General features: G+C 40.0%; 1 protein-coding gene across 2 annotated transcripts in view; it reads right to left on the bottom strand.

The window, feature by feature from the left end:
• Positions 1 to 23,629, bottom strand: part of LOC122808853 (protein S100-A10-like) — a 50,626-nt gene that overhangs the window by 8,430 nt on the left and 18,567 nt on the right. For both annotated transcript variants that reach the window (XM_044079951.1, XM_044079950.1), the window contains exon 2: positions 17,397 to 17,589. In XM_044079951.1, coding sequence (XP_043935886.1) covers positions 17,397 to 17,579 — 183 coding nt within the window. In that variant the 5' untranslated portion in view covers positions 17,580 to 17,589. The remainder of the gene's footprint in view (positions 1 to 17,396; positions 17,590 to 23,629) is intronic.

The raw sequence follows: 23,629 nt of genomic DNA, 5'->3' as shown, positions 1-23,629 counted from the left end.
TGGAAAGCACGTGAAAGAAAACAAAAGCTGGATAAACGCCTGGTATACACCTCAAGCGAAAAAAAATGAAAAGACCAATGGTTAGACCACGGCTGAAGATAAAAATGGAATAATCCACATCAGGAAATAAATCACTTGCAGCTTCACAGTAGTGCCCTTTATAAAACCAAAAGTTGTAACCGAGATGTAGTAGTCAAGGTAGGAAACTGTTCACTTGCAGTTTCACACCACTTTATTAAACAAGAGTAAGCGCTTGAGCCGATCGCTTCTTCAGACTCATAAAAACTGTTAAAACATTGGTATTTAAAATATGCTAACCAATGAAAACACATATAGAACTATGACAGACTAATTAAAATTGCATACATCAGTACATTAATTTGCCTTATATTCTGCAAAAGATGAAATTATATACATATATATATATATATATATATATATATATATATATATATATATATATATATATATATATATATATAAATATAAATCAGACACATTTTATGTAGTAATCCATATTACTTAATGTTTTAGTGGTCTGGATTTTAAAAAAAGGTTTCAAGGAAACAGCATTGTTCAATCCAGGAGACCTATCAGCCTGAAGTAATAAAATCCATCTTTGTTCCGCTTCCCCTCTTACTTTTATTTATTATTTCTAAAACCATGAAATTAAAAATAGGTTTCCTATCTTCTTCTTCCACATGTTTTGCTAAAGCACTTGTGTCTTTTTTATTTCTTACATCTCTAAGGTGTTCAAGGATACGTTCCTTTAGACACCTATTGGTTTTGCCTATATAAAAGGCATGACAGACAGTGCAGAAGCTGAAATAAACCAAATTTTGTGTTCTGCAAGCCAGCATAAAAAATCAATTATAAATCCTAGTGTAGGATGTTTATATGTAGATTTATTATATAAATAAGTCACATGCTGTACAATTTCTGCAAGGAAAAGTCCCCTGCCTATCAGATAGGATCATTATTTCATTGTTTCTGGATTTATAACAGATTTGCCTTTTTAAGGACCTCTTATTTCTAAAAGAAAAGCTGGGTCTATCTTCTAACAATTCTCTCAAGTCAGAATCCGACAATAAAACATTCCAATTCTTCTCAAAAATATTACAGAACCTTCTGATGTCACTTGAATAAGTTACAGGGAATCTAACTTAAGTCATGACCTTCCTTGCTTTTAACATCTTCTATAGTATTTGAGAAGAGCGGTTTACATCTCCCATCCCTATTTTCAATGGTATATTTAGAGCTTTCATTTATGTCTTTCTTACTATAACCTCTGTTTAAGAAGTCTCTCTCTAATATATTCATTGTCTTCACAAAGCCTTCATCTGTATTATGTAAGCAGCTTATTCTCATATATTGTCCTTTCACTACATTTTTGTGCACAAATGTTGGATGCATACAATACTATTTCTCCATGTAGATTTTCTATACATCCCTGTTGTAAGTTCATCTAACGCTGTCTTAACCAAAAGATCTATGAACTCAATAGAGTCCCTGGAATGTTGACTAGTGAATCTTAAAAATTCAGTGGTGCTATGCAAGTACTCCATCTCTTGCAACTCTTCACTAGTACCATCCCATAACAGGAAGACGTCATCTACAAAACGTATATACACCATACAATTCTGCCAGCATATTTATTGCTAGCACTTAATACATGATCTTTTTCCCATGCAGCCAATGCTAAGTTGGCGTAGCTGTTAGCACAAGCCGTGCCCATTGCTACACCAACTTTCTGTAGATAAAACTTGTCATTGAATATAAAGACATTATTTTCTAGGACAATATCAAGCAACTCACATATCAAATTAATCTTAGTGCTTTGAAAAACTTGTTTCAAGGTCAGAATATCACATATTTTCTCAATACCCCATTTATTCAGTATCACTGTGAACAGTGAAGTGACATCCATTGTCACAAACATATAATTTCTATTAATATTCCTAGTCTTATTATATAACAGTCGCAGAAATGCCTTTGTATCCCTTAGTATAGTCTTACATGATTTTAGGACTATTTGTAAATTTTGTTCAATATAAATTGAGATGCCTTCTGTGGCCCATCCTTTACTGGATACAATAGGTCTCATAGGGAGCTGTGTGAAGTCTGTGAATTTTAGGTAGACCATAAATAATGGGTATAGTTGGATGTTCTATCTGAAAGTAGTCAAACAATTCCTCTGATACATAATTAGTAATCAATAAGTCAAAAATATATACAGATATCCTGTCAATTATACCTTGTACTTGTCTCTCATTTAGTTCAACATAAGTATCTGTATCATTCAAAAGTTCCATCATTTTCTTGTAATAAAAAACCTTATCCATTACTACTACACTGCCACCCTTGTCAGCGGGCCTAATTTCAATGCTGTGAGAATCCTTTAGTTCTGACAGTGCTTCAGTTTCTGATTTACTCTATAAAATCTAGGTGGAAGATTTTTAGCATGCATCTCTCTAATTTCATGCTCACACACATTAGTGAAAGTTTCAACTGTGGGATGTATCTTGGGTACAAAGGCACTAGGTTGTTTAAATATATTATCAAATACATTTCTTTTAAACATGGTTTTAAGTGTTAGGTTACGAGAAAATAACTTCAGCTCTTTTAATAAATCAATCAGTTAATACTGTTTTTTGCTGGAATAAAATTCAGGCCTCTATTTAACAGCGAGGCTCGTGCATCGGTTAAAGAAAAGCTAGATATATTAATTACCAAGTTTTTTGTTGGTTCTTGCTCCTGGTGTTCATATATGCAGGAGTCGCTCGTTCTCTCTGCTGTAATCGCATTCTCCCCGATTCCTGCTGCTAGATCTGTCCCTTATTGGCAGCGCTTTCTTTAACACAAATGGAAGGATTGAGGTTTGTGTAGCTTCCTTTTGCTCCAAAAAAGCTACTGAATCAGAATTAACACTGGAATCCATCCTTCTGTTAGTGCAAGCCATTTGGAAAGTTTCTTTTGCCATTCCACCATTTTCAAATGTGGGAGGTTCTATACATACTCTCTCTGTGCTGACATCACTGTTCTCACAGGGATTCTGATTTAAAGGGGCAGTACTATGCATATTTGAATGTTCAGAAATCTGTACTGTAGTCATTTTTTTCTACATTTTCTGTACTCACAGCTGTTCTTCTTGGCCACAAAAAGACCTCTTTACATTGAAAGTCATTGAGGTCTCTTGCAATTTTTTAGTTTTAGTATTCTGCAACCTCTTATCATAGCCCTGTATACTGTCAGCAAGTTAATCTAATTTACTGCCTGGTACCTCTATAGGAAAATTATTAGTCAGTTGTTCTTGTAGCCTCTTTATCTCAACGGCTAGCTCTTTTTCTTGTGGTTTAAAAAATTCTATAAGCAAATGCATATAATCATAGCTAAGCTGTAAATTTAAATTCTGCCATTTTTGAAGTAATTCAGGGTAGGTCTCACCATAAGTAGGTATATTTAATACTCCGAGACCTCTCTGCACTATTTTATATTTTTATATTTTAATGATGCTTCCAGATGAAACCTTTGCCACTGTAGCCTTTTAAAGCTATTTAACATTCTCCAGATCTCTATACAGTTCAGTGAACTTCTTGTGCGTATCAAAGTCCACTTGTTCTCTTTCATTCACTGGAAAAATAGAGTTTAGCATCAAGGGATTGGAATATATATATATATATATATATATATATATATATATATATATATATATATATATATATATATATATATATATATATATATATAGTCCAACTAGTCAGTCACATTGATTCTTATTATTGTCATTACCTTCAGCCATGTCCCAGCTTTTAAATACAGTCCAAGAAACACGTGAAAGAAAACAAAAGCTGGATGAACGCATGGTATACACCTCAAGCGAAAAAAAAAATGAAAAGACCAATGGTTAGACCACAGCTGAAGATAAAAATGGAATAATCCACGTCAGGAAATAAATCACTTGCAACTTCACAGTAGTGCCCTTTATAAAACCAAAAGTTGTAACAGAGATGTAGTAGTCAAGGTAGGAAACGGTTCACTTGCAGTTTCACACCACTGAGCAAGCACTTTCGCGATCTAAATCAGCCGATCGCTTCTTCAGACTCATAAAAACAGTCAAAACATTGGTATAAATGTCTGTTATATGTATATTTTATTTCATCTTTTGCAGAATATAAGGCAAATTAATGTACTGATGTATGCAATTTTAATTAGTCTATGTCATAGTTCTATATGTGTTTTCATTGGTTGAACCATATTTTAAATACCAATGTCTTAACTGTTTTTAGGAGTCTGAAGAAGCGATCAGCTGACTTAAATCGCGAAAGTGCTTACTCTTGTTTAATAAAGTGGTATGAAACTGCAAGTGAACCGTTTCCTACCTTGACTACTACATCTCTGTTACAACTTTTGGTTTTATAAAGGGCACTACTGTGAAGCTGCAAGCGATTTATTTCTGGATGTGGATTATTCCATTTTTATCTTCAGCTGTGGTCTAACCATTCCTTTTTTTTTTCACAAGTGGAAAGCAACCTATCCTTTGATAATCACATTGCCACAGTGGTCAGAAAATCCTTCTATGTGGTAATCCATTACAAAGGGTTTTTCCCCAGGAAGAGAGAGGTCATAGTCTCTCTCTGCTCTTCCCTCATTAGACCAATTACAGGAGTACAATGCCCCATTCAGCATGTACCTCACTAGAAAGACCACAAAAATACCTCACTAAGAGGATCCTAGGCCGATGTGGAAAGACTAAACTTCAACTTTTCTCAGTATCACATCGCCTACTTAGAGGTGATCTCTGCTTGACCTACAAAGCCATGTCAGACAGAGCACTGCATCTAAAGAAATCCCAATACATCCATGCCACACATGCCAGAGACCTCAACCTCATTACCACAATCAACAGAACTTGGGAGGGACAGGTTCCTAACCCAGAAACTGCCCATGCTCTGGAATAGACCTCCCGTACACGTCAAGCAGAGCACCTCAATGGCCCTCCAAGAGAAGTCTTGACGAGTGGATGGGAATTCACCCCGGGGATCATTTCTGTTGGACAGGGGAACTGGAAAACAACATTGGGCGGTATGTTGCCAGGAAATCTTTTGGGCTAGGCTTGTAAAGACTCCAGGGCCATTAGCACACTCCTATGAACCCAAGTGTGGCCATTTTGTATGACCAATTAAATCAGAAGAGACAGACAGTTTTGAGGCCAGTAGAGAAACAGTTGGTAGTCAATGACTACTTCTGTAGGGAAGGACAGTCTCTGGCTTGGATGACGCAGTAAAACATTGCAGAGAAAGAGGAGAAGCTGTCTTCTTCGACTAAGGAACCAAAAGGATTTTTCCTGGCTTGTACTGGAAGCCACAGCCTTTGAAAGATAGCAAGCCAGTGGTGTTAATTCCATGGTGAATTAGCTATTGTGCATTGGAGAGATTCTAAATGGTGACATTGCTTTTGACAAAGGCAGGTGCAAGCAAGGCCAGACAATGTTTTTGAGAAAAAAAAATATGCATTTTCCTATAGCAGCCCTTACTGGCTGAGAGGGGTACGGAGCCATTTTGTTGGCCCACAAAATTAGACGGTCAATCTTGACTCTCAGTTTATGTGCTCATGGAGATGTAAATCATTGGTCTAGCCATATCCCAAAATATCAAGTGCTGGTTTCAATAGGATTTTTTTTTTTTTTTATATAGTGAAGGGTATGAATGGATTTGGGGAATTTGGATAATCTGTTATAAATGCTGAACAACATGGACTGTTTGCTGGCACCGAGCAGCAGTTTCTTGGAGGTAAACCAGTGCCATAGCAGATTGTCCTTTTGAAGTTATGCTTTAGTTATATGACAGGATGACATATTGAAGACCATATGGGGCAGATCTAATTGTTTAGGAATAAACAAGAACAGAAGAGGTGCTAGAATGGAGCCCTGTGAGACTCAAAAGGCTGAATGAGGGAACTCTGGAAAACAGAAGCCCTGTGATTCATTAATACCTACACTAATTCTACAGTAAGTGTACACTATTCTGAATGAATTAATAAAATGGACAAACAAGCATAACTCGCACCTTCTTACTCCTAATTTTAAATTTTCCTACAGATTTTCTTGCTCCCTTAAATATCGAGGGAGAGTCATAAAGATTACCACAAAGAATAATCTTTGTGAGTAACTAGAAAGCACAACAAATGTGCTAGGAATGTTCTTGAATACAGACTTGCATGTACAAGTTGAAATCTACTGAGTCTCATTTTTTAATCAAACATTAACTCGTTTATGTCAAAGGAAAACAAAAACTAAAATAGGAATAAGTATGCGAGATACAAGTAGTATATACAAGTAGTAGCCTTATATTTAATTTCAAGTGCCTTACAACTGCATTACCTCTATTAGCAAATTGTAGTGTACTAGCAGACAACTGAAGGCAAAATAAGTGCTGAAGGAGTTAAGGGATGCTAAGAGTTAAAAGTTATTGTGCCACATCTGTGGAACCAAATAACAGTATGCTCTGGCCTTCTCTCAGGCTGGGGGGAGTATTTGTAAGGATTTCTTAAATAGTGTGTACTGGTACTAAATGTTACAAGGTTGAAGGAGAATACATGTTGAACCAGTTAGTCTATGTTTTAAAATGCATATTTGTAAAAGTGTTCACATAAAGCCTTAAGACAGAATCACGAGGACATGAAAGGAATACATATATGTAGTGCATTTCCTTTGTTCTTGGAGACTGATACTGAGAATTCTGGCAGGGAGTCTCCCAGCACTATTTACAAAATAAAGAAGTAACTTTGCACATCCTAAAGGGTCATTCTCAGGGATGATCCCCAGTGTCTTCCAGAACCAGGTGGTTGATAAGACACAGATTAAATCAATGAACAGAGCCTCATTAACATCTTGACTAATCTGGACAAAGGAAATGTCATCAGTCAGGGTCCATACAGGAGTCACTGTGCTCCTACAAGCCTCAAAGCCATGCAGAGAGTAGGCAGCATTTTTGTAGACAAGTTGGTTATTTATAACTTTTTCAAGAAAGTCACCAAGGGTCAGTAGGATGGAGACAGGCTGAAAGGTCTGCAAGGAGGAAGCTTTGCTTCTTTTGGCATTTGTCTGACAAAATAGATTATAGATTTCCAAATATTTGCCATAATATTAATGGCAAGGCAAAGATTGTTAAGCACGATTAAAGATTGGTGCCGATTACTTTTCTGTAGTCAAAACAAGAACTAAGGATGGCCAAGTGTCAAGAGCCAAATGGGGGGAGTCCAATATGTTCAAGCAGGATTAAAATTTTTGCTTATAAAACGAGTTTTGAGAAGTAAAAAGGTGGAATGAAATCAGGGGTGTTAGGCTTCTGTTGTGTGGCTGCATGAGTCTGTGGAAGACTGCGAACTGAGGAAGGCACTGTATGATTCATTTGGACAGAATCTTCCCATTAGTTTGCCGATTTCTTGCCAGAAGTGTTTAGGGGAATAAAGACAGATTAATTTAGATTGGTTTTGAGATTAGTGGCGGCCTGCTTAGTAAAGCTCCTGAGAGTTTTACAACAGTCATGATTCTTGAGAGCTTGGTCTGGTTTCCACATTTTCCAGGCTTCGTCATGCAAGTTTTATTATGGATTTGAACTCTTAGGAGAAATCCAGTTTGGGGGTCTTTCAGTGGTCCTGACATGTGCGTCTCCTGAAGCAAAAGTACTTGTAAAAAGGCGTTTTCCACAAACTGAACTCTGGTATGGATGAGAAAGCTCCACATAGCAAATTCCAAGTATGGAAATACCAAGGAAGCACTGCTTAATACTGAAAGGTTTTACTGTCACTGAACCAGAGGCCTTCCTTACCCTTGGTTATTGAAGCTTGATTCAACAGCAGCCATGGAACGTTTTCAGTACCAGTGTGTTCAGCACCAATCATGCATCAAAGCCAATGGAACTGCTCTTACCAAGCACTGGATCATATTACATCAAGCCAAGCACAATGCTAACAACCTACCAATTTCTTAATAGCACTAAATTAAACAAAACTTCCCAATGTTAATTACTGCTAAACTTCAGTGTCCCTCTCAAAAGCATAAAGACTCCCTGAAAATAAGACTTAACTAAATCAGACCCAATAGCCTACTCTAAATCATTTCTGTTTTGTTAAAGCAGATTCCTTAGACCACACAGCTCTCCTTACCGCCAAGGGTGCAAATTTTCTTGTTCTTGAGGCTTACTCCTCTGAACTATACTGCCTTCAACAGAAGTGTACTGAAGCTTCCATTTCAGTCATTAGAACGGAATGTTTACAGGCAAGTAAATTTCTATATCATGGCTTACCCACTTACACAAAATTAAAAGCTCTTCTCATCCATCATAAAAATAATTGAAATTATATGTTGGCAAACAAGACACTTCTTAATAGTACATTTTAAGCCACATGTTCTTCTCTAAACCATGAAGGCTAGCTCCATGGCTCCTGAAAATATCCCTGTCTTTTGAGAAAAAAGTGTTAACACATGCACCCCACCCCCCAAAAAAATGAGTCTGTCCACAGTATATTCTTGATTTCTTGAGGCTCTGCAACTCCCTGTGGGAAATTACAGGAATATTAGCCTCAAGTATTTTATAAAAGTCACGTCCTGTATAAATTACTAAGCTAATAAAAAAGTACAGTTGTGTACCTACCATAAATGTAGATGTTAGAGTGTATTCACTGTTGCAGTCATTACACTTGGGTTATCCTGCTGGCAGGCTACCCACAGTCAGCCTGAATTCCAAAGTACTGGCCCGGCGTCAGTTGCTGTCGCCTCTTCCCCGACGTCAGTGCGCCAGGGGTATAAAAGATGCAGCAGACGCCATTTTCTTCAGTTTGCCTTGCCCCAGATGTCAGGTGCCCCCAAAAGGGTAGGCTGTAAAAATTATGATCATAAAAAAGCATGCACATAGCCTTCATCTACAAGCAAATACATCACATAGGTACAGATAAGTCCCAGCAAAGAGAAAGGGGGATGGTAACCTGGACTGCAACAGTGAATACACTCCAACATCTACATTTATGGTAGGTACACAACTGTACTATGTTCGTGTTTCACTGTTGCAGTCATTACACTTGGGTCGAATCCCAAAGCTGAAGTTGGGTGGCTGGGCCTAAATAGAGTTTGGAGTGGCTATGAGGCCCTGCAGAACTGCAGTGGCAAAGCCTGCTCTGGATTTAGGGTAGAGAGGTAAATGGTAGTGCTTTGTAAAAGTGTGCACTGAAGTCCATGTTGTAGCCTCCAAAATATCCTTGGTTGGTACTCCTCTGAGTAAGGCTGCTGAAGTGGCTGTTGCTCTGGTAGAATGTGGCCTAATGCCCTTGGGCACTTTGCTACGTTGTGAATAGCAGAAATGAATGCAGTGGCCTATCCATTTTGAAATAGTCTGCTTTGAAATGGCTTTTCCTTGGGAACCTGCAGCATATGCCACTAAGAGTTGCTCAGTCTTTGAGGGCTTTAGTCTTGTCCAAGCGTAGCTGTGTATATCCGAAGTATGCAGAAGTCTCCAGTCTCTCCCCCTTATTCTGTGGGTTTGGATAAAAGGTAGACAAATGTATGGTTTGGCTGGACACTACCTTAGGCATAAATGTCGGGTTTGTCCTTAGAGAAACCCTGTCCTGATGGAAAATAATAAAAGGTTCCACAGCCATTAGTGCCTGTAACTCTTGAGACTCTTCTTGCTGAAGTTATTGCTAGGAGAAGAGCAGTTTTCCATGACAAGTATTTTATCTCTGCTGTATTGGCAGGCTCAAAAGGAGGCAGTGTGAGTTTTTCCAAGACAAAATTGAGGTCCCATGTAGGTATTGGAGCTCCCCTTGGAGGTCTTATGTTTTTGGCCCCTCTGAGAAACTGTCTTAAGCAGTGGAGGAGAAAAAATAGGTGGTTCCGTATTGTAATGAGCTGAAATGGCAGAGGCATGGATCTTACTTGAGAAGGATAGGCCTCAAGTTAGGTATTGCAAAATCTGACTAATATTTGGTTCAAGTGAGTCAATTCCCTGTGCTTGGTTCCAAGCACAGAATCTCTTCCATTTGTCTGCATAAGATTTTCTGGTGCTGGGCCTCCTGGCCTCCAAAACAACATCCAAAACTGCTTTAGAGAGAGGTGTGTTCTGAACGATTACATTATCCGCCATGCAGCCAGATTTAAGGTTCTGAGTTGACTGTGCAGGATCCGATTGTTCTGTTGGGTCAACAAGTGAGGTATTAGAGGCAAAGTCCAGGCTGGGCCTGGAGACAAGCTCTTTAGAATTGGGTACCAGTGCTGGCGTGGCCAGTGTGGGGCAATCAGTATCATTTTTGGCATCTCTTGTTGGACCTTTAGGAGTACCTTGGAGAGGAGAGGAGAGGCATATACTGTAAGGGCTTTCCAGCTGAATGAAAGGGCATCCACTTTCCATGCTTGCTTGTGATAAGTTTGAGTGCAGAATCTCTGTAGCTGGCAGTTGTGAGGGTAAGTGAATAGATTCATGTCTGGGCATCCCCATTTCCCTGTTATCATGCTAAAGATTTGTGGGTCCAGTTTCCACTCACGAGGATCCATGAGGTTTCTGCTTAGTTCGTCTGCAAAGTATTTGTCTTTCCTGGCAGGAATTGTGCTTGCAGATGCAAGTCAATGCTGTGCTCCACAAAGTCATGGCTTGCCTGCAGAGGGGGTAGGAATGTGTGCCCCCTTGCTCGTTTATGTACCACATGACTGTAGTATTGTCAGTCTTTATCAGTAGTTGTCCTGGATGAAGTAGGTCCTTGAAGGCTGTCAGGGCATTTTGTACAGCTAGCATCTCTTTTTGATAGATATGAAGATGCATTTTGTTTGCGGGCCATGTGCTCTAAATACATTTTCCTGCCATGTGCGCCCCCCAGGCATAATCGGATGTATCTGTTAGTGTTTGCCTGGCAGTGGGTAAGGTGAATGGCTGTCCCTTGTTGTGGTGACAGGCCTGTGCCCACCATTGAAATTCCTGTTGCAGGCAGGGAATGAGAGTAATTACTGTTTTCAGGCTGTGGCAATGTTGAGTCCAAACACTTTTTAGATACCATTGTAGTTTCCTCATATGCAGTCTTGCATACGGAATTAGTAGGATGCCATGTAGCCCAGAGCCTGCAGAATAACTGGGTCTTTGTTGCCATGCCTTTGAAGTAAGAAGTCAGATGCCTTTGTCTGGCGTGAGATAAGCCATCTCGGCAGATGTATTTAAGCTTGCACCCAGGAATATTATCTCTTGAGGGGGTTCAAGTTTTGATTTCTTTTCGTTTACTGTGTACCCTAGGCAAATTAGTAATCTTTTTACAAATGCCAGATGCTGTAGTAGAATATCTTTGTCCTTTGCTTGAATAAGGCAGTCGTCCAAGTAGGGGTATATCTGAATTCCTCTGTCTGCAAAATGCAATTATTGGTGCCAGGCATTTTGTGAAGACCCTGGGCGCAGTAGATAAGCCAAAGGCAGTGCAGAGAATGGATAGTGTAGTGTGCCAGCTATGAATCTGAGGTATCTTCTGCAAGATAGTCTGATTGGGACATGCAGGTATGCCTCTGAGGTCCAAAGTTACAAGCCAAGCCTTCTTGTCCAGCATGGGCAGAAGCTGCTGTAGTCTCAACATTTTGAATTTTGGGACGTCCAGAAAAGTATTTAGAATAGACAAGTCCAGAATTGGTCTCCAGGTTTTGTCCTTTTGTCCTTTATTGTTACTAAGAAAAGTCAGAGTAAAAACCTTGTCCTTGCTCTTGGACATGGGGGCTATTCAGCCAGTGCCACACCCAGTGCCACACCATGAGAGAAGAGTTTTTGTGCCTCTTGCCACTGATTGAGTGGCAGGTCCGGCATGCCTTTTGCCTTTGGAAGTGTGTGAAAGTGGAACCTGTAAGCCTGAGAGACAAATAAGACCCATTTGTCCTGATCTTGTGCCAGTTGTGTGAAAAAAGTGCTAACCCCCCCCCCCCCCCAAGGGTGCTGCCAAAAAATAAGTGCTTGGCACTGGCAGAGGGAAGTCATTGGGACAGTTTTCTATAAGGCTGTGATTCGTCTTCTCCGCATTTGGAGGTAGAAGCACCCCATTATTTGGGCCTGTTGCCTGCCTCTAGGGCGTATTGAATCTGCCTCTTTGTGGTCTGATACTGGAAAAGACCAATTCTTAGAGGGCCAGTTCCTGCTAAATCTGGGTGGCTGTACCTGTAAGAAATCCTTTACGGTCTGCATAGATTTTGCCTTATCCTCCAAACACCTCCTCTGCCTTAACACCAAAACAAAGTATTATGCTATAATGGAACATCCAATAATTTTGCTTTAACATGATCAGGCAGATTCTGTTCCTTTAACTAAGCATGCCTTCTAATAACAGAACCTGTAACAGCGGCCCTGCACGAGGCCTCCAGTGAATCATAGCCATATTGCAAAGTATGTTTTCCCACTTGTTCAGCTGCATGCATAAATCCTGCAAATCTTTGTTCTCAGAACATTCAAAATTTGTCAACATTTTTTGTTTTAACAAGTATTGCTGATATTTGAGCATATGAAACTGTAAAGCCCTTAGAGCCAAGGTAGCAGAAATGTAAACTTTCTTCCCCCATCTGTCCAAAGCCCTTGTATCTCTGTCTGAGGAGGCAGGGTTTTTGGCAGAAGCAGCCTTGACCCCTTTGGGACCCTGTGAGATAGTTTCTGGGTCAGCAGCATGGTTTTTGTAAAGAAGAAATTTATGGGAGTCTGGGACCCTGTAGTATCTGTCCTGCTTAACAGGGGCAGGAGGCAGAGAGCCTGGAGACAGGCCGGACTCTGAAAAAAACAAATCTACTATGTCTAGAACGGGGAATTTCAAGAGGTCTGTGCTGAGGAAGTAAAAGAAAGTCTCAAAGTCTTTTCTTAGAGTCGGAATAATACTGGCTCTCCCAATGGAAATGCTCCCGCATGGCATGCAGGGTTTCCCCAAAAGAATATAGTCCTCAGGAGGAGAAGCTGAAGGAATAGAATCTTCAGCATCAGAATCCTCATAGGGAGGTACAGAATATCCCTGATCAGAAGAGGAATCAGAGGAAATGGAAACCTGATCAGAGGAATCATATTCAGTGTCTTGCCTAGGCCTCTTATCAGGAGGGGGATGGGAACCCGTGATCAAAGTAATTAGGTCTTCAGCCATTTTGTGCATACGTTTCTTAGGCATAGAAACCTGTCCTGAAGAATGCTGTACTGGTTTCCTTGTCTTTAAAACTGTTTTAGACTTTGTCTTGGATGCTGAAGTAGGCTTTATATAAAGTTGTGTAGGTAGGTCTGAAGACACCCTCACAAGCCGATGCCTGCTCAGCGGCTCCGGACCCATCTGAGGGATTAATTTCCAAAGGGCCAATACCTTGAGTATCCAGAGGCCTAGCTGTCTCCACGTGGGATTCGGAGGCAGCCTGTGGCTCTGAGGTAGCGGGAGTCAGGAGCTGCGAAAGCGTTTCGCTGAGCATCGGCAAACCGGCTACTGGCCTAGAAGAGGCTTCTCATCGGTTTTGGACCTCGGATGCTTGTCCTTGTCTTTATCCTTGCGTTTTTTATTAATTCTGGTCATCGGTTGTTCAGACGGCATTATGTAGTTAAACCTTCTGCCAAAATAGTCGTACCGACACTTATAGTGCGTTGGTTAAATCTAGTACAAAACCGAACTAGCAACATCGTGGTCAGGCCTAGGCAAGGAATACGGTAAGAGTGGAAATCCTTATGAGGTATTTGCTTCCCACAAGAAATACAACTTTTTCTGACATCGGACTGGAGCAAGAAAAAGTTTCCCCAACGGGGTACTTCGCTTTATTGAAGACTTCGGATCTGAAATTCAATTCCGAAAATCTCAGGAGTCTGCCGACCGGCACTTCAGAACTGCTTTTGCTTCAGGCACCATGCGGCAAGAAAGTCTGAAGAAAATGGTGTCAGCTGTATCTTTTATACCCCTGGCGCACTGACGTCAGGGAAGAGGCGACGGCAACAGACGCCGGACCAGGACTTTGGAATGCAGGCCGACTGCGGGTAGCCTGCCAGCAGGATAACCTAATGACTGCAACAGTGAAACACGATGAACATCAGTTTTGATGAGCTCCTGTCCTTAGAAGCTCAACCAGTTTCGGTTTGAAAGGCATTCTGTTCACCTCACTACTACATTTCTTAGACTTTTTACTTGCAGCTTTGGTAACTCCTTTCAGTCTGACCAACACCATCTTTCATGCAAGTGTTAACTCGCTTAACTCTACATAAACCCATACAAAACCCGCTGGACAAGGAACAGTCTCACTGGTAGAGCTCACACTGTTAGGATTGGGGATACAAAGAAAGTCCTTCTGGACTTTTGCCTGCTCATTTCTTTGGCATCTACTTCTTAAGTAAAGCTGAAGTTAAGGGACTACAGTTAAATATATTCCTTAATGACTACAAACTGATTACAAATTAGCAAATCCCATAACACGCGTACACTCTAATAAGAAAATCAGTCAAACCAATGTCTAGTGTGTGAATAGACTAACTGCTGCATTTATTCGGCATTATGTGCAGTAAAATTTAGTATGCTAAATACATACCACACAAGTGATTCACTCAAAGACCTCCTGGCATTTACACAGCTCATCTTTAATGCTGATCAATGCAGCACAGTTACTTTAAGTAGGTCTAGCAGGTCCACCTGATAAAGATGGCTACCTCAAAACACTCCGATATGAGTATTTTGATGGTAACAAGCTTTCCTTTAACCAATCTTACGAAGATTCTATCTTGTACAACTGTAGACTTCTATATCTGAGGAGATATTAGTAGAATTTTGCTGGGATCACAAAATGTCCATTTTTGCATGCCCCTCTCCAAGCATCTCTACCAGCTATACAGGACATCAGAAATTTCTCACCAAGTCAGTCAAGGGTCTATATCCATAAAATCTAAACTCTATTTACACATTTGGTCACTACACTCTGTCAAAGCCTGCTGACTTCCTCCCAATTACCTCCCAGCATAACAAAATATTAAAAATAAAGTTAATAAAAACTTTCAAAATTTTTTAAGAAGGGGAAATCTAGCTACAACGTAAAGGTTGGAAACACTAAAATCAAAGATCCAGCTGCTCTGAAGACCTAAACCTTAATCATATCAATAAACTGTTGATTGAATCTACCCAACTCAAAGCATTTCCTGCTTTTCAAAACAGATTCCTTCCACACAAAGTAATTCCTTAACAGTTTATAAAACCCCCTATCCATTTATAAACATTCAACACAAAGTAATTCCTTAACAGTTTATAAAACCCCCTATCCATTTATAAACATTCAACTGGTGTATATGAAACCACATACCTTATCAAGGAAAGCGGACAATCTCTATTACCCAGTGTCATGGCCAAACTTCTCAATGGGCTCATGGACCACAAGTTTAGCAGCTACCTATGACCCTCTTATGAGAGATAAAATATTTGCTCAATATATCAGCTTTTTTAATCAGTCTTTGTATATTAGGTTTCCTTTCCTTCATTTTGCATTTCTTAAACAGGTAAGTGGATTAGTCAAAAGACCCTTTTTCAACCATGACCTGGGTCCAGACGGGCAAAAGAAAGAGAAACATACAATTGTACAGTTATAAATATGCACACATTTAAGACTAAGATTATACACATTCTCACATGCAAATATTACAGGACAGAGTGTAATACACAATACAAGATGAAAATTCATCCAGGGAGCAAGAGTAGATCGCTAGCCATCATCACTGAAACATTCACATGTTGGTATCTTCTTTATGCAGTTATTTAAGGAGCTGTTCTGAAGTGTCTTTTTACCTCTTTGGTCAGAGGGGTTGCAGGACCAAGCTTTGAAGAGGCTCTTTTGCCAAACAATGTTTTTAATGGGCGATCTATGAAGGAAAATATGATCAGATTGAGTTGTTTAGAGAGTCTAATGGGGGGGGGGGGTATCCTTCAAGTAAAATATTATGTATTCGTGAACCAAGCAAGTAGGCAGATCTGGGAGCAAATTTACCCTTTGTAAAAGATAGTGGTGAAAGCAGTTGCCTGCCAAAGAGGAAATATACAGGTTTTGTTTACTGTGGTCTCAAGTTTGAGGAGAACAACATTTCTAAGCTATAAGCAAGTCTAGTGACTGATGAGAGCAAAACTGGAATATAGAATAACACTGTCCATAAAGTCCTCTCCCAACTTATCAGTACACTTGAGAGAGTAAGAGAACAGTCCAGAATAAGACCAAAGTATTTATCATCTGTAACAGAGGATATGGTTATTTTATGAGAGTACAAGAGACGGAATTTGTAGAGGGAAAAACAGCATCAAATTGTTAATAAAAGTTTAATAGCTTGGCAGAGTTAGTTGAATAACTTTTGTAACTGGGTTCACAATTATGTGAGCATGTGTTTGTAAAATGACTTTCTACTTCAAGCAGAGTACAAAGTTTAATATGTAAAAGGTCATCTGGGAGGTCACTGATGAACAAGAGAAAGGGATCCTAGCACTGACCCTTCTGGGACCCCCAGTTCTGAATATACCCAGAGGATTATTTGAATGTACATTTTTCAGATAAATGGTTTTCAAAACACTATAGTGCTAAAGTTGATGCTATTCTAACCAAATTGAATCTGGAGAGTTTGAGGAGGTGGGCTTTATGAACCCATTCCACTTTCTCAATGAACCATTATCTCCTGTATTCTCACACAATTTGCAGTTCCTTGCAATCCATTGCATTTAGCCAAACCAGTGGTACCATACAAACTGTTCATAGTTCTACAATTGAGAATTAGTAGTTTACATTAAGCCATGTAGCCCCTTCTCAGGGGAACAGTTGTATTTTTTTTACGTTTGCTGTTATCCTTTCTTAAGAATGGGATCTTCATAAAAAACTGTGCATTTGAAAATGTTAAATGTAAAGGCTGCCATTTACACTGCCTAGAATTTTGTACTCAATGGAGGAGCTGCTATACAGTGTTTAACATGGTAGGATATGCTTACACTGCCTAGAATTTTGTACTCAATGGAGGAGCTGCTATACAGTGTTTAACATGGTAGGATATGCTGGCTATGTCAGTCATGCTTGTGACCATCTCCAAATGCAAAAGGTTTTCCCCTCAAATAAAGGTTATTCCAGAGGAAATGTTTGAAAGATGCAAACATACATCTATTAAGTAATGGAGTACAGTCACCAAAGCTTCACATGGGGAATATACTGCCCCAATGCATAAATGCAGGGTTTGAATTCTACTATGAATCCTCTTTTCAAATCAAGCAGACCTGGAAATCTTACTTGTTAAATGGTTGTACTGCTTCTTCATGTGTCACAACCCTGGTGCAGTACTTAAATTGGTGAAGCATGAAATCAATAGGACACGTGGTACAGCCAAAACCTAGATGGGCGTTATTTTTGATTCAAGGGCAAGACTTACCTGCACAAACTCTGGAACCTCTGTATTCATCAGTTTTTCATATTCTGCATATGTCAGGTGGTTTTTACCACCAGCATATTTGACGAAAGTCATAAATAAGGTTTGAATACACTCTTCCATTGGTGAAGGCTTGTTTTCAGACTTTTGTTCTGCTTTGGCATTGTCAGCAGTCTTCTGGTCCATGTTGGCAGAGCTTAAAAAAAAAAAAAAAAAAAGTCAAAAGAATTGCTAGAAAAAACAAGCCAATAACACACTCCATCATAGACATTGCAGTGTACTCATAAATGGCACTGTGCACATATGTAGTGAACTGTGTATTGTAAAAGGGGAGGCGATATGAAAAGGTGCATTTTCATCCAGTTTTCCTTACTTGTAAGATGCAAGGTCGTACACCTTCAAATACAGGCAAACTGTTTTAGATAACATAGCGCTACCTTAGTCACCTGTAACTGCTCGTATCAGAGATGTTTTCTAGATCCTGAACTATATGAGTACTTGAGACTCAATACCATAACTGAAAGATGCAAACCTCAGTAACATATAAAACAAGACCATGTCACAATGAAAGTCACCCATCACTTTTGTAGTTAATCTGTACTCCACTCTCTCGTAGATAATTCCACCTATAGTTAAATACTGAAAGTGGAAAGCACAGCTGAACACAGATGTTAGTGTACCAAGATACCTGTACTGTAATTCCTAACATATGAGAATTTACCATAGTCAGGTATCTGCCCATTAGCCAGAGCTTTGGATATCCTTTGTACTAAGTGGCCCCTTCTCATGCCAACACCATTAGTCTGATGCAGACTAGAAAGAGGCGAGTGGCACATTAAAAAAAAAAATTAAATTAAATCATCTGGTGAAATGATAGGGATATCCCGAGCAGGTATCCTCATGACCCCTGAGAAATTACTGCATACAGGAAATGCAAGAGAGCACCTATACTGCAACACTGAACATTTAAGCAAAATTACACAGCAATATTATAAAAGAGCACTGCTGCATTATTAATCTTGTAGGGAAGTGGACGACATAACAGAAATGAACTGGATATTCTGTCTAGCTAGGTGATAAAGGTAGAAAGGCACTGCAGTGAAGTCTCTCATCTTTGGTTCAGAGTCTACTACTTGCTGGGGGAGAAATGAGAAACAGTCTCTCTTCAGAAAACAGCGAGATGCAAGACCAAGTTACAAACCCATGGCAATCAAGACTACAGTGTAAAAATAGGACAGCATGTTCGACAGTAGGACTACAGTCTGCGAGTAAAAGACAGCATTTAGGTACAAGTTGCAGGATCTACTTGATATAAAGTGGGACAAAAAATGGGGGCCTTTAATGCTCATATTGAGATAAACTATATGGAATCTACCTGGGTCAACATGGATGGGGAAAAAATAATAAAATAAAAAAAGAAGATGGAGGTGCCACTTAGTCTTCTTTCTGACAAATGGCATAAGGGTACAACACTGGTAGACTTCCTCCTACTAAAATGATGGCACTGGGATCAAAAAGTCAGCTTGCAATGTCACACTGGAGATTATTCACTAGGGATAAGTCACTGGTGGCCACAAACACCTAGCTGCAAGAAGTGGTCAGAGAAGGCTCTAATGTCAGACAGTAGGCTGAAGACCTGGAAATTGACGAAAGCAAAAGTGGTACATGAACTTAAGGAAATACTCAAGGCTGTAAGAAGGAAACAGGTGGAGTTGAAGAATGGCAGCACAAGTGAAGGTTATAAAACAGATACAGATATGTGGTTGAGCAGGTACGAAATGAAAGCTTCCAGATTATCAAAATAAAAGGAGTGTGGGAAGACAGATGGAAAAGATGAATCCAACAAAGAGAATACCGAATACAATTGCTCCTGGACACTTTTAGCCAATGGTCAAAAAGGAATCAAAACATCACAACCAATTTCTAGAGAGTGACTCAGCAGATGGCAGAGTTCCAACAGTTTGCAAAGCAAATAAACTGTTGGCAGACATCATTCATAAGGTATTATGACAATATGCCCACCAGTCCAGATGATCAAGGGCAGAAACGAATAATTAAAAAAACTTCTGAATGAAGAAAAGCTACATGTACAACCAAAAATGAAGAGGAAGGACAGCCCATCTTAGTAGCAGAACAAGGAGTTAAGTCAGGGAAAGTATCAGGCTCAAACAAGGCCACCGCAGACATGTTCAAAGTGCTAGGTGCATTAGGGAAGAAATAGCACGAGAGTTCTCTTCATGGTATGGATGGATAGGTAGGTATATTCCAGACAGATGGAGAATAAGCATTTTAGCACTAGCATATTAAAATATTTTATAAATAAAGGGGATACTCTGCTGCAGGCAGTACAGCAGTATCAAATCCCCGTCACAACTGCAGACAGTAGTGAGAGTACAGGAGTCATCAAACTCCTGTCACAACTGCAGACAGTAGTGAGAGTACAGGAGTCATCAAACTCCTGTCACAACTGCAGACAGTAGTGAGAGTACAGGAGTCATCAAACTCCTGTCACAACTGCAGACAGTAGTGAGAGTACAGGAGTCATCAAACTCCTGTCACACTAAATGAAACTGCTGGACAGGGTAACTGAGAAATACACAGTAGAAAAGATGGGATACGAGCAATCTGAATTCAAATCAGGATGCAGTGCAACTGACCAGAAGTTTGCAGTGAAACAGTCTAGGAGTCAAGAAAGTGTCCCAAGAAGGCATTGTTAGGAGTTTGAAAAAGTAGATTCAGGCAGTTCTGCAATGGTTTGAAGTCTCAAAAAGCATTCCCTGAACTAGTGCAGGTTATCTACAGGGACCCAATCAATCCCACAGCACATATGCATCATCAAGATTCAAGGCTCATGTGAGCAAAACAGGTTAACATTTAGATATGTGGGCAAGTCCGAAAAGGTCAAAGCTGGAAGTCAAAGTAACCCAGATTACAAGGAAAGTCAAGGAGAATAGTTCATGTAGTTTGGTTGTGTGTGTAGGAGTTCACTCAACGAAATATAGAAGTTCTGTTACAGAAGGTGTATTAGAATGGCAGGAGTATGAAGCAGTGTCATCTTATGGCATGAGAAAATACCACCACGTCCTTATGTCTAGCAGGACTGAATAATTTACGTCATTTGGGAATATTGATACGACTTGTACAGAACTGTTATGTACTGTAATAAAATGTAACCACAGCATGCCCTAGTGACTTAAGAACAGAAATGAATATAAACTATACACCTGTGCAAATGTATGTTTTAATAGTAGAAAACTAGAACATGAAAAGGGTTTTGCAAAACATAATAAATTGGAGGTAAAGTTACTTTATAGCTGGGCCATAAAAAAAAAAAAAAAAAAGAGAGAGAGAAGCTCTCTCTCTCTCTCAGTTTCAGTGTAGCAGACACAATGTCTAGAGCTAGAAGTTTTTTTGTATTGTCTTGGAGAGAAGTAATTAGGTTTAAATAGGACTTCCCAAGATTTGCAAACAGAGATATGTATTTTAACACAGATGTAATTCTGTTAAGTTTCTGTTTTAGCCTTTTAGCCTGGGAACTCCATGTGACAAAAGGTGATGTCATCCAGGTTAACCCAGCAGTAATATTCAATATTAAAGGACTCTCTCAGACTGTGCATGTTTGTATTTGTCTTTGGAGCGGACAACATCCACTCAAATCACTACATCTGCACTTGCCTTGCTGTAAGCAAGATTTAGGGCATAGTATCTTTTAGATATCGATGTGAAGATTAGTTTAGATGTTTTCTGTATTTGAGACTGTCCTGCAATGTTGTTTTAAAATATTTCCTGCGAGTTTGAACTCTGAAGTTACGGTATTAAATTTTTGAGTATTGTCTTGTTCTTTTATTTATTACTAAATATATTTAAACCCATCTTTGTGGATGATATTTGTGAGACATATTTAAGCTCTTAGTGTACTTGCATATGTATTTGGTGACACTGTAAAGGTCACTCCTAAACAGCCTTGCAAGTCTTGGTCAGACTACCATTTGGATAATAGTAGCATTACACAGTAGAATTGAACACCCTTTGTAAGGGCCTTACAGTAGCTGGTAAGTAGGGGTTGGTGACAGTGGAAACTACTTTATAGCTTGGGCAGAAGGGGGTATAGCTAGTAAACCTGTGCCAGCCTTCTCCAGGTGTGTGTTTGTATACATGTATCAAATCTCAAAAGTGTGCATGTCAGCTACTTTGACCGGGACAAAAAGCATGGGTTGAACAGAGAGGGCCCTGGAGTTCTTGGCTTGGCCCCACAGCTGAGATATTGGGGCTGTTCCAGTGGGTAGTCTTATTGGGGATGTGGAGAAAGAGGGAGCAACCAGCCCCAGACTGACTGTGGTCAGCGTGTGATCTTGAGGGAGCAACCAGCCCCAGACTGACTGTGGTCAGCGTGTGATCTTAAGGGAAATTACACTTTAGTGTGTGTACATTCCCTAGCTCTTGCCTGTGGCAAGGATTGAGGCTCCTTGATTACTGGGCCAGTGCAGAGACACCATACCAACCACCACCATTTTGGTGGAAATGCATTTGAAATTGTAAAAGAAGCACCTGGAGTGATTTTGAGCCAATAAAGCAGTTAAAAAAACAAAGATACAATGGGGGGGGGGGACTTTTTGGAATTCTAAGGTGGAGTTTCTTTGCTTAGGAATGTGCTTTGTTACAAGGGGGTCCATAGGTAAGCATGTTGAAATGGCTGAGTGGGTAGACTCTTCCTAAGGGATAAGCCACTTCAGATTTAAACTAGGTAATTAACAGAGCATCTGATTTACAACGGTCTTTTTTTCAGGGGAAATCAGACTTGACTCATCATACAGGAAAATCCTAAATTTCTCCCCTTTAGGATTTTCTTGTGACCACATCAGGGCTTATTCTAGGTTAGCTAGGACCGCTGCCAGTGAGGGGTCAGGGACTAACTCCAGGTAGTCAATTTAGTGCCTGTATTAGGTCAGTAAGGTACAATTCATATATAGACTGACCTTTTTTTCAGCTGCAACAGCAGGCAAAAACAAGGCAAGTATATGATAATTGCTCCTGTCTAGACTATCACCATATACAGTAGCACCCTCCACCAGGCTGAGGGAGAATGCATCCGTTATCCAAGCTTGTTCAAGTTAACCATGTAAGCAAAGCCTGACCCTGCATTTCTGAAGTGAGACAGATGCAATCAGGTATTCTAAAGACCCGCTTGCCTTGTATGCCAGGGCACTATAGACTGATCAGGCAGGTCATCATAACCAGCCTGTACAGCTAGTGAGAATGTGTGCCTTCAGTTCTGTTTATATTGCTACATTTCTGTATTGTTGGCTAAACTACTATTGACATGGCATCCAGTTGTTAAAGTGTGAAGGGTACAGATACATAGCAACCTCTTGTACTAACCCTTCAGTCCTCAGGCAGAAGTGGGATCCCAGGTCAAGAGTTACACCCTAAAAAATGTTCCCAAGATGGCAGTCCTAGCAGCTGCATCTATGGCATCATATTCACACCTTTGCCTACCATTATGGAAGGCTGAATGAGCTCAAAATCTTTAAATTATCCAAAGTAGTTCCTGCCATCTCATCCAGTGTCTTCAAACTATACCTTTGTAGTCGCAATAAGCAATGCAGCAGTATGCACATTATTTTGAAATTATCTGGTAATCTGCTCTCAATCAGTGGAGAGGCTGTTGGCAAGCATGAGTCTAGAGGTAATCATGGCATGAGATTGTTAGCCTTAGTCTAGAGGTGGAAGATTCTACCAGACATGCCTAGCCGCACAGACTAGCTTTCACTGTGGCCATCAGAAGCATATGCTAGTCCTCAGGGTCAATGGAGTCCGAAACCCCTGGGCTAAGGGGTGACAGACTGACAATATAGCATTAAGCTTTGGCCTGTCTAGAGCCAGAGAAAGATCTGCTTACCTTTTGTAGAAGTCAGGCCTTTACTTTCAGCTTCACTTAAGTGCTCAAACTTTAGGTCTCACTTAAAGGGGTCATCCCCTCAGGAGGGGACTAGAGGGCAGAAATTATTCCCAATTCATGTAACAAACAAGGAAACATTTTTCAGGCAGAGGCAAACTTCTTGACCTCCTATGCTACAAAAAGGACAGTCGACAAGGTGAAAGAAGTCACTTTCCCTTGGTTGGAGGACAGGCACAGTCCTTCATTAGGTGGCCATCTACTCAACATGTAAAAAACAGCCAGACTACAAATTGGAGGGAATGACATCTCACATCCAGATGTTCAGGCTGGCAAAGAA

Source organism: Protopterus annectens, chromosome 8.part0, assembly GCF_019279795.1.
Source record: "Protopterus annectens isolate FY-2018-M chromosome 8.part0, PAN1.0, whole genome shotgun sequence".
Lineage (NCBI taxonomy): Eukaryota > Metazoa > Chordata > Ceratodontiformes > Protopteridae > Protopterus > Protopterus annectens.
Note: the sequence above shows the minus strand (reverse complement) of the source record. Positions and strands in the feature narration are given on the sequence as shown.